The following is a 15,456-nucleotide window of genomic DNA, read 5'->3' on the forward strand; positions in this document are numbered from 1 at the left end:
AGGAAGTGAATTTTACTTCTCAGCCCTTCAAAAGCCATCCTGAGCGCTGGGCGAGGCCGGGGAGAAGGTCCTCTCGCTGTAAGGATGCGCCAGTCCTCTGGGCTCAGGCGTCCTGGACGCCGTGTCTGCGGCTGTGCGGACTGCGTGGCGAGTGCTCTGCGTCTGCCCACGCGTATCACTGATGCGCCCATGACATGCTGTCCCTGCTCTTCCCCTCTCCTGGCAGCGGCCTGTGGTGGGAACCTGACCGGCCCGTCAGGCGTCATCCTGTCCCCCAACTACCCTCAGCCCTACCCTCCCGGGAAGGAGTGTGACTGGACCATCCGCGTGAACCCCGACTTCGTCATCGCCTTGATCTTCAAAAGGTACTGCCTCTCCCGGTGCCCCGCGGGTTTGGTGTCGGAGCTGAAGTGGCTGCGCTTCTCCCGGGGCCTGTCCTGCAGGGAGTCCTGAGCTGCAGCCTCCCAGCCCCGCAGGTTGCTCAGCCTCGCGCACAGGGCTCTGGCTGCGGGCCTGCGCCAGGGGCCGGAATGAGCTGCGTGTCGCCCGCAGCTTCAGCATGGAGCCCAGTTACGACTTCCTGCACGTGTACGAGGGCGAGGACTCCAACAGCCCCCTGGTGGGCAGCTTCCAGGGCGCGCAGGCGCCCGACCGGCTCGAGAGCAGCGGGAGCAGCCTGTTCCTGGCCTTCCGCAGCGACGCCTCCGTGGGCCTGTCGGGCTTCGCCATCGAATTCAAAGGTACCGGCCTCAGCTCCCCCAGGCGGGCGGGTCCAGTCTCAGGTGCAGCTGCCCAGCGCCCTTTTCTGTCAGGGAGGGACCATCTCAGGCGGAGGCTCTCCAGGGAAGCACTGCTGCCTTCACTGAGAAAAGGGGACAAAAGTTCCTTCCCTGAACCCCTGGCCACTCACAAGTAAATTATAGCCTGTGCGCCGCAGAATTCGCATTAGGGTTATGCCGGCCTGTGCCGTGACAGCTTTCAGAGCTTCCTTCAGGACAGTGCATGTGCAACAAAACAGCTTAGTTTTAGCTCAGCGTCTTCAGTGTAACGCCTGCTGCCCTGCCCCTGCCCTCCTCTGGTGCCGGCTGGGGGCACCGGCTGAGGGGTCCTGACCGGGGGTCCGGACTGGGGCACCCAGTGAGGGCTCGTGCTGCACCAGGCCCCAGCTCCCCATCGGGCACCCAGAGAGCGAGCACAGACTCACACACACAGACGCCCCGAACTGAGCATCACACTGTGTCCATGAAAATGAATACAGGCATTTCCAATTGTTTCCCCCCGACAAAGAGAACGCGTGGCAGTGACGGAGACTTAGGGCAGCGAGGTGTCCGAGAAACTTGAGGAAGCATCAGTCTGCTCGGTGAGGGCCGGCAGACCAGTGCGCGGTCCCTCCGCTACTGGAGAGCGTGTGAAACGGATCGTGGATGTGTCCTCTCTTGCCACACTTTATCCACTTACTTCTTTATATGGTTTTAAGTATAAATTCATGCTTTCCCCCAAACCCCAACACCTGCAGTTACCAATCTTTATTAAAATGTACAACCGCAGATGGACGCGGCCCGGCAGCCGCGTCCCTGGGCACTGGAGCTGGCAACCACGAGGAGCCTCTTCTGGCGCCAGTGCCACTGCCGGGCCCCTGCACCTCTTCCTCGCGCGGGTGCCTCCCTGCCGGGCTCCACGCCCCGCTGGCTGAGTGGACGATGGAGGCGGCCTCAAGAGGCAGGGTGCCCTTCAGGGCTGGGGAGCCGCTCTCTGTGTGGGTCCTGGGGTACAGGTCCCCCTGGGGTCCTCAGCGAGTCCAGAGGCAGAGGCAGGAGCACTGGCCGGGGAGGCTGGGGGACCAGGTGGCTGGCAGCCAGTCGTGCTCCCATCAGGGGGCCCCTGGTATCCCCAAGAAAGGGGACCCAGGGCAGAACCTGTGTCGCACACATAGACAGAAAAGCCCCTGGCACCCCTGCTGGCCAGTGGGACAAGAGACTCGATCCAGAGAAGTGAGGCGGCCTGTGGTCAGCCGAGCCAACTGAGAGGCTGCTGGTGAGGCCCCGTGTGGGCCACCGCAGCTCTGAGGGACGCGGCTGCACGGCTTCGGCCTCTTGCAGGACCCGGGACGGAGCCAGGGAGCTTGGCTCGTGTCCACGCCGCCGTGAGGCGGGGGTGCTCGTGGGGAGGGGTGCCTCGGACGCACGAGTGCTTAGAGTGGCCGCGGGTGACAGAGCAGGACAGTCGTCAGACGGTCCTGCGGCAGCTGCACGGCAGGAGACTCTGTACAGACGAAGCTCCTCGGGGCTGGAAGACGCGTTTCTAAGGCGGTGGGCCTCTGGGTCCCCTGGAGCCGCCTGCCTGGGGCATCGCAGGGGCCCCGTGTTGAAGGGACCAGCTGTGGCGCCACCTGGCAGGGAGGCCCCCTCCGCTAGGGCCGCCTCTCCCGCTCCCACTGTCACTGTCAGCAGGCACGGGGAGAGGACCAGGCCTTCGCCTCAGCAGGGTGCACGGGGCCGGAGGAGCACCCTCGGGGTGGAGGCGACACGGCCAGAGTCTGGTCAGACGCGCTGTGACAAGGAGAAATGTGCCTTTAACACGAAGGAATGTCTCACGTGGCCTGACAGCTAGTTACCAATTTGGTGATGATTAACCGGGTGTTTCCAGGATGCCGGCTCAGCTGGGTAACTCCTGGCGGTGGCTGTTCCTGTGGGGGTTAACTGCTCGCGAGTCAGCCGGGGGGGCGTTTCCGTCGTGTCTTACACGACCCAGTGCCGAGGGCTTCCCCCTGTGCCTGCAGAGAAGCCCCGGGAGGCCTGCTTCGACCCTGGCAGCATCATGAACGGGACCAGGGTTGGCTCGGACTTCAAGCTGGGCTCCAGCGTCAGCTACCAGTGCGACTCCGGCTACACGCTGGGGGACCCCGCCCCTGTCACCTGTGTGATGGGCGCCGACGGGAGGCCGGCCTGGGACCGGGCGCTGCCGGCCTGCGAAGGTGCGTGGGGCCCAGCTCCGGGGGAGGGTCCAGTGTGCGGGGCCCACCGCTCCCCGTGTTCCTGGGGCTGGGCCTTCCTGGAAGCTGCGGAAGGTGCCGGTGCCATCAGGCCGTCCTGCTGCCCTGGCCAGGCCTGGTCTCCACCGCAGGCGGGGCAGTCTCCAGGCTTCGCCCACCTGTCTGCCTCCGCCCCCGCCCCCCGGCTGGTCTCTTCCTGGGGTGTATACTCTCTCCTCTCCTCTCACCCTCCTGCTCCCCGATAGCTCCATGTAGTCACACATTTTTAAACATTTCATTTCTCCCCAAAATCAGTGCGTTGTCAATTATCAATTCACATAGAGACTAAATGGATAAAATCACCTATTAAAAGCTATCAAATTGCACCCAGTTTGAATTCACAGGCAGTAGCAACTTCAATTATAGAACAGCCAGTGTGTGCAAGAGACCGTTTCTGTCCCTCACCTGGCGCCCCAGGCAGTGGACCCCTGAGCACCCCGTTCCTGCAGATTCGTTAAGTAGTGCTCAGAGCTCAGGCGCCCCCAGGCGAGGCCCACCGCCCTCCAGATCTCCCAAGAACCTGGGCCAGAGCTGAGTGCACACCAGGGCCGCACCCTCGGGGGGGTGCTCATGGCCTGCCCCCCACCCCTTGCCCTGCCAGACGCCTGGCCCCTCACCTGAGCCCTCCTCTGCCTGCTGCCCCAAGGCATTCCTCAGCTTCCATGGAGCCGTGTGCCGTGTGAGCAGAGCGGCTCCTGAGAACTGAAGGAAGATGTGTGGGTTTTCCCGGCTTTGCCGGTGGCAGCCTGCTGGCATCATCCATGGGGCGGGCGCTGTCCTTCAGCCTCCTTACGAGGCCTGTTGCTGTCACGACTCTTCCTGATGACCCAGCATGCTGCTGGAGGGAGGCCGGGACCGAGGCCCACAGCTGAGCTCTGAGCAGGCCCCCGGGGCAGGGAGCCTGCTGTTCCAGCGTCCCTGCTGTGGCGCATGCATGCGTGAGCTGAGCCTTTGTTGCAGCGCCCTGTGGGGGCCAGTACACCGGGCCAGACGGGGTGGTGCTGTCGCCCAACTACCCTCGCAACTACACAGCGGGCCAGACCTGTCTCTACTCCATAACGGTGCCCAAGGAGTTCGGTAAGAGCCTCCCTGTTTCAAGTCATTACCCATCTCCTTTCAGCCCCCTGCAGGGTCATCTGGAAACAGATAACCCTGCCCTGGCCAGGCACTGGCCCCCCCAGAAGTTTCTGCTATGTCTGCGCAGCCCCCGCACTCTCAAATCGGTGACACCATGTCTGCCTCAGAGCCTACCCGGTGACGGGCGGGCGGCAGCTGCACTCGTGGGCAGGAGGCGGGTCCCTGTGGGCAGCGCCTTGGCTGTGCTGGGCGGCAAGTTCCCGGCATCCCGGGATGTGGCCTCTGGAGGAGTCCAGCGTGGACACAGGCCGACCCCTGAGCCCGAGGCCCACTTGCCAAGTGCCCTCCTGAACTTGGCGTCCGGGTCAGCACGGGCTTCAGAGGGACTCGCTCCTGGAAGCCACTCAGAAGCGTCTGATCTGGAATGAGCCAGAACATCCCACTCACGTCGGTCCTCGCAGCTGCTGCCGGGACTGGGCCTCGAGCCCCTGGTCACCTCCTTTTTGAGTTGGATTCTTTTCTGGAGGAATCCAGGTGGAGGCTTCTGTAGATTTATAGGAAACTCCCTTGTGTTTCCAGGAGTAAAATTAAAAATCCTACTGTGTCAAGGTTTTTCTTTATACTTAAAATAGCAGCTTCCCACGCTCGGAAATAAAGTTGATACAAATTCTAAAGTTAGAATCTATTTGAGGTAAAATATTTTTCAAAACACAATTATGTGACAAGAATGTTAATTGCTGGGTAAGAGACTGGTATGGGGACTCGTGTAAGGGACTCGTGTGGGGTTTGGGAACGCCTGTCACTTCCCCGGCCTCGCAGGAACAGTGCGGCCACCGGTGCTCCCTGGGTCTCAGGACCATTTGTCCTGAGACTTGCTGGTCTCCCCTCCAGGCCCTGGGGGGGCACCCACTGGCCACTCTCCATTGTGGTGGTGGCCCCAGGAGGCTTCTGCACGCGCCTGTGGGGCTGGGGCTGGGATGGCATGTGCTGGAGCCTGGCCCAGGCCAGCTCCTCCCGCCCGAGTGTGCCCCCAACACCTCGCCCAGCAAGTTCCCCCAGCGTGGCCCCCCAGCATCTGCCTGCCCTGTGTTGCAGTGGTCTTCGGGCAGTTCGCCTACTTCCAGACAGCGCTGAATGACCTGGCGGAGCTGTTCGACGGTGCCCACCCCCAGGCCCGGCTCCTGAGCTCCCTCTCAGGGTCCCACTCAGGTAAGGTGCTCGGCTTTTGTGTGGGGGAGACCGAATCATCTTTGCACTCCCTGCTTGTTGAGCAGAACCACACTTTCCGTGTCAGCTACCAACGCTCCCTCCTCCCGGCCCCAAAACCGCTGGCTCTGTCCTCTGACTCCGGCGTGGCCACGTCCCACCTGCACTGGGGACCGGTGGTCAGCAAGTGTCCCCTGACCCACCTCAGTGCCGTGACCGCCTCCCGGTTGTGCTACATGCAGATCTAGAGCATGGACTGCTTGACCCAGACGCCCAGAGGCCCCACCCCCACGCGTGTCTGGTGCGCCTGTGTGTGCACACACGTGCGTGTGAACTTGAGGGGCTTCGTAAAGCGTGGCTCTAAGGACACGGTGTTCCTCAAGTGCTTTCACTGAAAATCACCGGCAGCGTCCTTTCCTTTCAAAAATGAAACTGGGCCCGCTGCCGTCGCTGCTGTTCCGAATAGTGTGCAGAGGCTTTTCTGGGTTCTTTCTCTTTTTTAAATTAGCTTTGGATTTGAAGACATTTTCTTACTTTCAGTAAAATCCTAGTAAGAATTTATTAAATAAAGGTGACTGAGTCAATTTTCACCCAGCGCCCCTGCACTGCCTGCCACAGACCACGTTCAGGTGTTTTCCAAGGACGCACAGACAAGGTGACGGTTAAGACGGCGTGTCAGTAGGACGGGCGCGGGCAGAGCTGTGACGCCTGCACAGACATGGCGCTTGGGGCCTCGGTCCCAATGCCACGCTCACAGGAGCTGGGGTGTGGTGCAGCTCAGGAGCTGAGGCCCCCACCGTGCCTGGGGGCATGACAGCCCATCCTGCATTTCCCCCCAGGTGAGACCTTGCCGCTGGCTACCTCAAATCAGATCCTGCTTCGGTTCAGCGCCAAGAGCGGGGCGTCTGCCCGGGGCTTCCACTTCGTCTTCCAAGGTAGGGGTTGCTGTGCCCTGGGTCTGCCCCACACTGCACATGCCAGCAGACATTTCCAGGGGAACCCCAAATATAGTGGGGTATGTGTCTTTGCTATTTAAGAAATTGACAGTGTTCACAGAGTTACAAAAATTATTTAATAAAAATATTGCAGTTTTGCTTTAGACACGAGATGAATTTCTATGGCACAGACATAATAATGCCTCTTTTCCTGCCACTATTAGGAGGCAGGCACAGAGTGAATTACCTCAGTTGAGCTAGTCACAGTCTGCAAAATGATTGCAGACCATTATGGTGTTTTGTCCAAGTAAAATGTTTCATAATAGTTTTGATTGTAGAAACTGTCTTAATGGCCTGCATTCAAAGTGCATTATAAATGCCATATATTACTGTAAAAACTGAAAAGGCAATTAACAAAACAAAACACAAACTGTCTTGTCTCCTTCCTGATAAGTATCTATGTATTTTGTTTGTATCCTACTCATTTTAGGGCCTTAGATATGTTTACATTTATTTTTCAATTTGGAGTTTATTCAAGATAGTTAAGATTGCACAGAGTTTCTGAAAAGGTTGAGAACTTTTTCCTACCGTGCTTCATTTTCGCTTTGCACGTTCACGGCCCACGCTGGAAAGGAGCCGTGTAAACCGTCAGGCTTTTGAGTCGGGCCTGGCCTGACTGGCAGAGGCCGCGAGGCTGAGACAGGAGAGCGGTCCGCAGCGGACGCCAGGAGCGAAGCTGGTTGGGTCTCAGTTCTCCTTGAGGCAGAGCTGCAGGTGGTGTTCAAGCGCCTCTCCTGTCGGAAGTGAGGCACACACAGGCGTGCCCTTTCCCTTGAGGACGACTTCTGCGAATGCAGGCCGTGCTGCAACTGGGGTCCCCCAAAAGTTTATATAGAAAAGCCTCCTGAAATTTATAGACCCATAGTTCATAAATCGTTTCTAATAATCTCAAACCGCAAAATCCACACCCTCAAAATATTTCCCTGTGAAAACCCTTCTTCAGCAATAAGGCAATTTGAAAAAGAAAGAGCAGGATGAGAATGAGGCAAACTGGGGAGCAGGGCCCTCATCCCGGGTTAATAGCACCTGCTTGGCCAGTGATGCTGTTGGCGTAAACGTAACAGTGAAGCCATGTTGAGACAACGGACATCGTTGAAACGCGGACAGTCGCGGGAACCCACTTTACTTGTTCCTCAAGTAAACGGGCCGCTACTCGGCTACAGCGGATGGACGGGCCCCACAGGTCAGAGCAGCGCGTAGATGCAGATCATCCCTGCAGCTAGTTTTTCATCCCAGAAAAATTCAAGTTACTGGCATTGTCTGCCTTGATGAAAAATAGTTATACGCGAATCTTTGATAAAAATTAGAATGTCAATCCGCTCATCAGATCAGTCCACCCCGTCTTCACGTTATCCTTAGAAGTCGTGATTTTACACCTTTTTTTTTTTTTTTTTTTTGCTTAAAGTAACATGTTGTCATTGACACGCGTGCACACAGAAGGGAAAGGAAGTTCTCACGCGCGGGGCTTCTCCCCGTGCTCGTGGGCACGACCCATCGCCTCTGTATCAAGTTCCGCTGAACTTCCTTCCCTTGCTTCCTGCTACAGAGGTCATGCAAAAACTTGATCTTTTGTCAAAGCTAAATCCTTTGGCGGTGAGGAACCAGGATCACGAAAGCCATTTATAAATCAGTCCGGCGCGCTGGGGGAAGACGTCAGCACGTCGAGAAGCCGAGCTGAGCGGCACCTCTGGGAGCCGGCGCCAGCCGCCTTGGCCGTTAAAACCGCACGGGACGGCTCGGTCTCCGCGGTCACGGGCTGCCGCGCCCGCCCCACAGAGCGGGTCTGTGTGAGGGGTGCGGGGACCCAGCCGCGGGGCATCCAGCACGGAAAAGGCGCCCTGACCCGGTGTGAAGGGGCGTCTCTGGGCGGTGGAGCCTCCTTCCCCCACCCACGCTGGAGCAGCGGCCGCCAACCCCCTTTGCTGGGGCCCAGGCCTCTTGGGACTCAGATGTGTGATGGTGCCACGTTATCTCGAGGGCCCTGATGCCAGGCCCAGACTGGGGCTGCTGGGCCTCTTCTCACTCAGGTCGCAGGGCCTGTACCTGACGCCCCGGTGCAGCGGGTCCCACGGGAGGAGGGGCGTTCTCAGCAGCCACGTCCATGGCACAGCTGCCCAGGGCTGCTTTACGTCCATCTGACTGGACACCTCAGGCCTCCCAGCTGCTCATTCTCCGCACACCACACCTTTCTCCCCTGAAAGGACAGGTGTGCCCGGGCTCCCGGAGGACGCCAGTGCAGTGTAGTGGGGAGCCACACCCCGTCTCTGTGGGGCCTAGGGAGCCCCAACCCCCTGCCCAGTGCTGAGGCCAGGAAGTGTCTGCCCCACGCACACACATGGGCTCCCTGAGCTAGAGCCAGAGTGGGACTCGTCTGAGCATGGCGCGGCTTCTGTGTCCCTGCAGCCGTCCCCCGGACCAGCGACACGCAGTGCAGCTCCGTGCCCGAGCCCCGCTATGGGAGGAGGATCGGCTCCGAGTTCTCGGCTGGCTCCGTCGTGCGCTTCGAGTGCAGCCCGGGGTATCTGCTGCAGGGCTCGGCGGCCATCCGCTGCCGGGCGGTGCCCAGCGCCCTGGCCGAGTGGAACGACACTGTGCCCAGCTGCGTGGGTAAGGGCGGGCGCCCGCGCTGCCGCCACCTCGGACCCTCAGCGCCACGGCAGCCTGCTGGGTGGGCTCGCGACCCCTCGAGAACAGCCCGGCCTCTGTGTCAGGAGCGGCGGGGGGCAGCAGCCTCTGCGGGGTGTGTCCTGGGAGGCACAGTCTCACTGGAGGGATCCCGGCAAGCTGATGCACGGTGTCACTTGCGGCGTCCTCGCACACAGGCTGGGGACGGTGGGAAGCACCAGGCCGGAATGGCCAGCATGCTGGGGGGCTTCGGTCCCACTGGGGCCCAAGTGCAGCCCAGACCCGCCCTGAGCCAGTGGCCCCTTCCCGCTTTGCGTCTCCGGGCTCCACACAAACCTGGAGACAGCCCCGTCTTGTGCGTCCGCACGCTCGGGAGGCACTCGGAGACAGTGACCCGTGAACCAGTCAAAGCAGAGCCCGGGGCCGTGGCTGCCACCGCCAGGCCAGGGCCTCTGGGAGCGTGAGGAGACTTGCCTTGGACCCCAGTCTCTCGCCCGCACGCAGTAGGGGCGGTCGGTGGGTGCTGCCTTAACAAGACAGATGGGCTTGGCCAGGGTGAGGGTCTTGTAGCCCCGAGAGCCCCCCTACCTGATCAACCGGGGGGTGCCGGCCCATCCACTCTCCGTCTCACGGCCCCATCCGTGCTCAGCCCCCTGCAGCGGCAACTTCACACAGCGGAGAGGCACCATCCTGTCGCCCGGCTACCCCGAGCCCTACGGCAACAACCTGAACTGCGTGTGGAGGATCATGGTCACCGAGGGCTCGGGCATCCAGGTGCGTCCGTGGTGTGGCCCGGCCCCTTCCTGCGCGTGGTGTCGGCATTTAAAGCCCCGGCATACCTGTTCTCTTTCTTTGTATTTCTGTACAGAGTTGCTAATCACATTTTTATATTTGGAGTGAAAATAACAGGACGCTTAGCATAAAACCTCTGGTCAGGGCCAGGGGACAGTCTGCAGGATGGCACTTTGGGGCGTGGGCTCCACCTTTCTCTTCCATGCCTGTTTTTATGTCGTGGAGACCCCAACGCGTGGGCGGGTCCTGCAGGCACAGAGGTGCTGACCCGGCCCTGTCGCCGGCAGATCCAGGTGGTGGGCTTCGCCACGGAGCAGAACTGGGACTCCTTGGAGATCCACGATGGGCCCGATGCATCCGCCCCCAGGCTGGGGAGCTTCTCAGGTGAGGTGCCACCTGGCGCGTGGCTGGACAGAGCGTCAACGCCCATGAAACGCGCAGCAGCAAACTCCTTGTGAAGCTCCCCCTCCCCACCATGGATCAGCCTCCTGCATGGAAGAGGCCCAGGCAAGGTCCATGCAGCGGCAGCCGCCGGCCAGGGCTACTCTCGGGGCAGGAGACTAGGGCCAGGAGGACGGCCCCAGCACCACAGTTCCAGGAGCCCCGCAGGTCAGGCAGGCCCCGCCACTGTGTGCCCAGGTGCAGGCGCCACTGCCCCAGCCCCACAGCCCGTGGCGCTCACTGCCCCCTTCACTGACCCCATCGCTGTCCCCATGATTGCCCCTTCGCTGCCCCCATCACTGTCCCCATCACTGCCCCACTGCTGTTCCCATCACTGTCCCATCACTGCCTCGTCGCTGTCCCCACGAAGGCGGGTGTGCAAGGGGCCCCACGAAGCCAGCTGCCCACCTCAGGGAAGCCAGCGGTATGTAGAGGGGACTCCCAGGTGGCGGGCCAGAGCAAACACACCCACCCTGGCACGGCAGCCACGTTTGGCAACGGGTGGATCACACACCACTTTCACTTTTCATTTTCCTGACTTGTCACACGTGCAAGGACCAAACAACACGCTTAGTGAGGTCTCGGCACTCCAGGTGGAGTCTCACCACACTGCCTTCTGGGGCTGGGTCCTCCCGCGTGGGTGGGTGGCCTTGCCCCGCACCGTGCCCCCTGCTGCTCCTCAGGAGTGTGGCGCTCTCTGCGGCTCTGCTTGGCCCCTGCTGGCGATTTCCAGCTCCTGGGGCCTTTCACTCTCGCCGCGTCCTGGGCTTCCGGTCAGCGTCCGCTTGGTGTGGAACACCCAGCGCCAGGAGAGCTGGGCCTCGGCTTGCTGGTCGCTGTCCCTCCCCATGAGACGTTCCCGGGGTTCTGATTCCAGAACCAGCCGGCTCCTCCACGCCCACCCCATGCGCTGGTCCCAGGTGCCCCGGCGGGCGCATGGCCAGACACCCCAGCGCAGGGACAGGTGTGGACGCCTGCCACCTCCTCCGCGCATCCACCGCAGCTGGCCCCCGCCCAGGAGACTGTCCCTCACGGCCCACCAGGGTGGACGAGAGAAGCGTAGGGGCTCAGAGCGGCCCCACTTCCCGGAAGCCCCTTAGGCCCGGCCCGTCTTTGTTCTGCTCCCCCAGCACACACAGCCCTCCTGCGAGAGAGCCAGAGCTGGGTGTGAGGAGCACACGAAGGCGTGTGGGAGGACGCAGCCATAGCTCAGGGATGCCCCCCCACCCCGATGGGCAGGCTCTGGCCTGCCCTGCAGAAGCGGGGCGAGCACGGGGGAGCACCAGGGCCTGGGCACCTGAGCAGGGAGCCCTCCCGCTGCAGCCACCTGCTGTCTCCACAGGAACCACGGTCCCAGCACTGCTCAACAGCACGTCCAACCAGCTCTACTTGCACTTCCAGTCTGACATCAGCGTGGCCGCCGCGGGCTTCCACCTGGAGTACAAAAGTAAGGCCCACGCCAGGGCTTCGCTGTGCACCGCGTGGCTCTCAGAGGGCAGACCCTGGCCTGGTCTGGCTGAACCACGATGTTCCAAAACCGCATGTAAACGTTGCGTGGAATCAGGTCATCCACAGTCACTCTCGTGCAGACGGCAGGTCAGTGGGGACACGCAGGAGTTGTGCCTGGACAGTTCCGCCAGGCCGCTGTCCCTGGGGGTGCGGCTGTCCCTTGCTCCCAAGAGCAAGGCAGCCAGGCCCCCACCCCCTCCAACCGCCTGAGGCACATTATTCACTTTAACCCAGGAAGGGGCCACAGAGCAGACCCCTTTGGCGTTTGCTTCTGCAGGTAACCTCATGAGAGGGAGATGAGAAAGCTTTATTTCAGGGTGCATTTCCAGGTTCAGCACCGCGCCCGTCCCCTCTAAGGAGCAGCTTCCATGAGCAGACGCAACGCTCTGAGCCAGGGCACCATGGGCAAATTGCTGCCCGAGGCCAGGCTCGGCCAGCAGAGCCTGAGTTAGCCGCAGACCAAGGCTGTGCCGCCATCTTTAAACACCCCCCCCCCCGCCCCGACCCCCTCACGGGCATCTGCATGCAAGTTGCTCCGCTCCGCTCCGCTGACAGCCGACACGACATGGGGCGGCCCCTGCGGCTATGTCTAGGGTGATCTCCAGGCAGGTCTGGGGACACGTGCGGGCTGCCCAGGGCCAGGTGGGCACAGGAGGGGTGGGTAGGCCAGACAAGTGGGTACCTGCTGCCCTTGCTTTCTCCTGCAGACCAGGAACCGCTTGGGGCCGCCCATTTCACGCTGTTGGTTCCTGTCTAATGGGTGAGCCGAGGACTCATTATTTAGCAATCAAAAATTTCTTAGCTGATGAGTAAGTGCATTTTGCCAAAATGCACCATCCTGTGCCCACTACCAGTTCCGCCATGTCTGTTGGTCCCCAGGCCTGAGTCTCAAGCAGGGTCTTGGCTCCGGCTGCCTCCACAGGCTTTGCTCAAACAGCGGACCTCAGGCCTCATCACCCTGAGGCTGGAGGCCACAGCCAAGGCCCAGCAGGCGTGGTCCCGGCGAGGACTGGTTTCTGACTTGTGGTGTCACCTCCCTGCCAGGTGCCCATGTGGGGTTTTCTCCCGCTCCTCTGAAAGGACACCAACCCCACAGGGGGTGGGGGCTCCACCCTTGTGGCCCCAGCTGCCAGTCATCTCCCCAGGGCACCCTGCCCCCAGAGCGCGGAGGTCCTGCCCTGAGTGGGGCAGCCCCCGGCACACTAACAGAGGGAGAGCATCTGGGTCCTGGGCCTGGGGCTTTTGGTGCTGAGCTGGGGCTCTGCCTGCAGAGTCCGTCTGCGCTGTGAGGAGGCGGAGCGGCCCCTGGCGCTGACACCAGACCAGGGTGCACCCCTGACAGCGTACCCAGCAGCTAAGCACTTCTGCCCGTGCCGTCACGGCTGGACCCATGGGGCAGCCCTGGGCTCCCACTGGAACCCCGGGCGAGATGAGGGTGAAGGGCCACCTCAAGGGCCTCTGGGCCCTACTGGAGGGACAGAAAGTGTCTGCCGTGCAGGCAGCGCTGGAGGGCAAAAAGCGCTCTTGGCCCATCCCACGCTGACCTCTGGCCAGGAGGAGTCTGTCTCCTTGCCTGGGGGCGAGCCTGGTGGCTCCGGGCCGCGCAGGGCGGTGCCTCCCGGTGCCTGGCTGGCGGTGCATGGCGCCTCCTCAGCTGCCAGCACACCATGGTGCGGTGTTGGTGTCCACCTGGCCTCTCACTGAGCTGAGCTGTGGCCTTGCGAGATCGTGGGATGCTGCCCTGGGGCGCCTCACCCGTGTACCCTGAAGGGTGTCCGCCTGCTGGGTGCATATAGGGGTCTCGTGTTTGCCTGCGGGGGCCGTTCTTCCCTCTGTCCCTGGGGCCTGGGCTGTTTCCTCTCCCCGCGTTCGCCGTCCTGTTACTGTCACCATTGCCCCGCACTCCCCCAGTAGAGTGACCCTTTTTTTTTTTTTTTTTCCAAATTATGGGCTGGAGAGCCAGACGCTGCCAGCGAAGGGGGACAGAGCTCAGACGAGCAGAACGCTGAGCTTCCCCACTGCGTCCTGCTCCAGACGTGTGCCAAAAGTGGCGTGTGTTTTGTGTTTCAAAATCATTTTCACTGTCAAAGTTTTAAGCAAGGTTTAAGTTCAGGGATGAACTTCTCCCGACAAACCCAGGATCAAGGCCACAGCCCATGCAGGGGCCTTGCCAGCTCGGGGCCGGCCGCGTGTCTGGTCGGGTGAGGGCACTCTTTTTTAATGCTCCATTTGTATTCTCTGTGCAGGCCTGGGTGTGAGGCTTGGTCTGCTGCCTTCTAAATCTAATCACGCTTTCATAAGAAGGCGCGTGTCAGAAGGCCCCAATCCTGAGGTCCGCGATGGTCCGAACATGCCCGTGGGGGGTGCAGTGCAGGTCCTGGCGGGGCTCTGGCTGGGCCTCTCCAGGGCTCCACCCCACGGGCGCTGTCCCACAGTTGGTCAGGATGGCCGTGCGCCCCCGTGTTCCGCCTCCGTGAAGCCTGGCTTCGTAGCCTCTGGGCAGGGCGGGTGCCACACTGTGGCGGAACCAGGGACCCATCCCGTACAGCATTGCCCTGTGATGAGCGACTCGCGTCCCGGTGGCACTGCCTCTGGGAGATGAGTTTTTCTCGTGTGATCACCTTGTGGCTTCATGTAGGGAGGGTTGCACAGCCGTTCGTTTGCATGTCCTTGGAGACACCCCTGGGCATTCTGCATTGACAGTGCTGTCTCCACCAGGTCCCCCTGGGGTCGCCCGGCCAGTGCCAGCCCAGACCTGCTGCACACCCCTCCCCGCGAGGGCCAGGTTCTCCAGCCCTGACACCGGAACCCTGTTCTGACACCAGCCCCCTGACTGTGGCATGAGTCACTCGGGGCCACAGGTGGACCTTGCAGAGTTAGGAATAGAGGCCGTGGGGAGCCCCCTCGGCAGAATGGACAGACGGGTGCGAGGCACTGCCGGGGGGTGTCCCTGCCGATGCCGCGTCTGAGGAGGCAGCGCTGTCTGCGCTTCCCATGTCCCCGTCTGAGCAGCTGCTGAGCCTCGCGTCAAACATTACGATCAGTGTGTGTTTTAAATTTATGCACAAAATATATTACAATTCTTATGAGCATAGCTACAAATGCTAGTATTTTTTTATTTTTTGCAAAGGATCAGTGGAATTTACACATAGAATTCAAGGAAGGTGAAAAGTAAAGTAGACTAAGATACAAGGTATGCATGTAAATCAACATGCAAAAGTAAGTATTATGAATCCTATGTCTGTGGAAAGAGATGGGGGTTTAATAATTGCAATTTGTTCTTGAGTTACTGGTCACATTTCTTTCCATAATCTCTATTCTATTTCCTGTCCATCTTGAACATTCGGGGAATCGTTTCCACTCTAGGCGTGGCCCCGGGTCCTTGTCCTGAGGCAGCTGTGGTGCGCCAGCTGCAGCACAAGTCTCAGACCGAGACAGCTTAGGTGCGTTTCTTTTAGGGTCGACTTTTTAGACAGTGATAAACCATCCCCAGCCTTCTCAACCCGCGCTGGGGAAAGGGGGAAGGTGGTTACAACCTGTGTCTGAGAGAGAGCAGTTAGACTCAGTGCCAGTAAAACAATTTCAGAGGCCTAGGTGTTGGGTTTTTCCATGGTCAGCAATTTTATTGTCTCTGAAATGCCCCGATGGTGAAGTCCCGCGGTGCTGCGCGCGCCTGCACAGCCGTGTGGGGACAGCAGCTCCGCCCCAGCAGCTGACACGAGGCCCCGCACACCTGCTCGTCGGGGGACAGGTCCAGGCCCGCGGGTCCACACCGGCCTC

General features: G+C 60.8%; 1 protein-coding gene across 1 annotated transcript in view; it reads left to right on the plus strand.

Moving 5' to 3' along the window:
- CSMD1 (CUB and Sushi multiple domains 1) overlaps positions 1-15,456 on the plus strand; it is a 629,723-nt gene that overhangs the window by 559,134 nt on the left and 55,133 nt on the right. Inside the window, exons 28-37 of the mRNA XM_054701136.1 lie at positions 227-365; positions 553-740; positions 2,780-2,974; positions 3,992-4,108; positions 5,204-5,317; positions 6,154-6,249; positions 8,713-8,916; positions 9,584-9,708; positions 10,014-10,110; positions 11,510-11,614. Coding sequence (XP_054557111.1) covers positions 227-365; positions 553-740; positions 2,780-2,974; positions 3,992-4,108; positions 5,204-5,317; positions 6,154-6,249; positions 8,713-8,916; positions 9,584-9,708; positions 10,014-10,110; positions 11,510-11,614 — 1,380 coding nt within the window. The remainder of the gene's footprint in view (positions 1-226; positions 366-552; positions 741-2,779; positions 2,975-3,991; positions 4,109-5,203; positions 5,318-6,153; positions 6,250-8,712; positions 8,917-9,583; positions 9,709-10,013; positions 10,111-11,509; positions 11,615-15,456) is intronic.

This window comes from Talpa occidentalis, unplaced genomic scaffold (genome assembly GCF_014898055.3).
Source record: "Talpa occidentalis isolate TD23 unplaced genomic scaffold, MPIMG_talOcc4v2.1 talOcc4.4, whole genome shotgun sequence".
NCBI classification, from domain to species: Eukaryota; Metazoa; Chordata; class Mammalia; order Eulipotyphla; family Talpidae; genus Talpa; species Talpa occidentalis.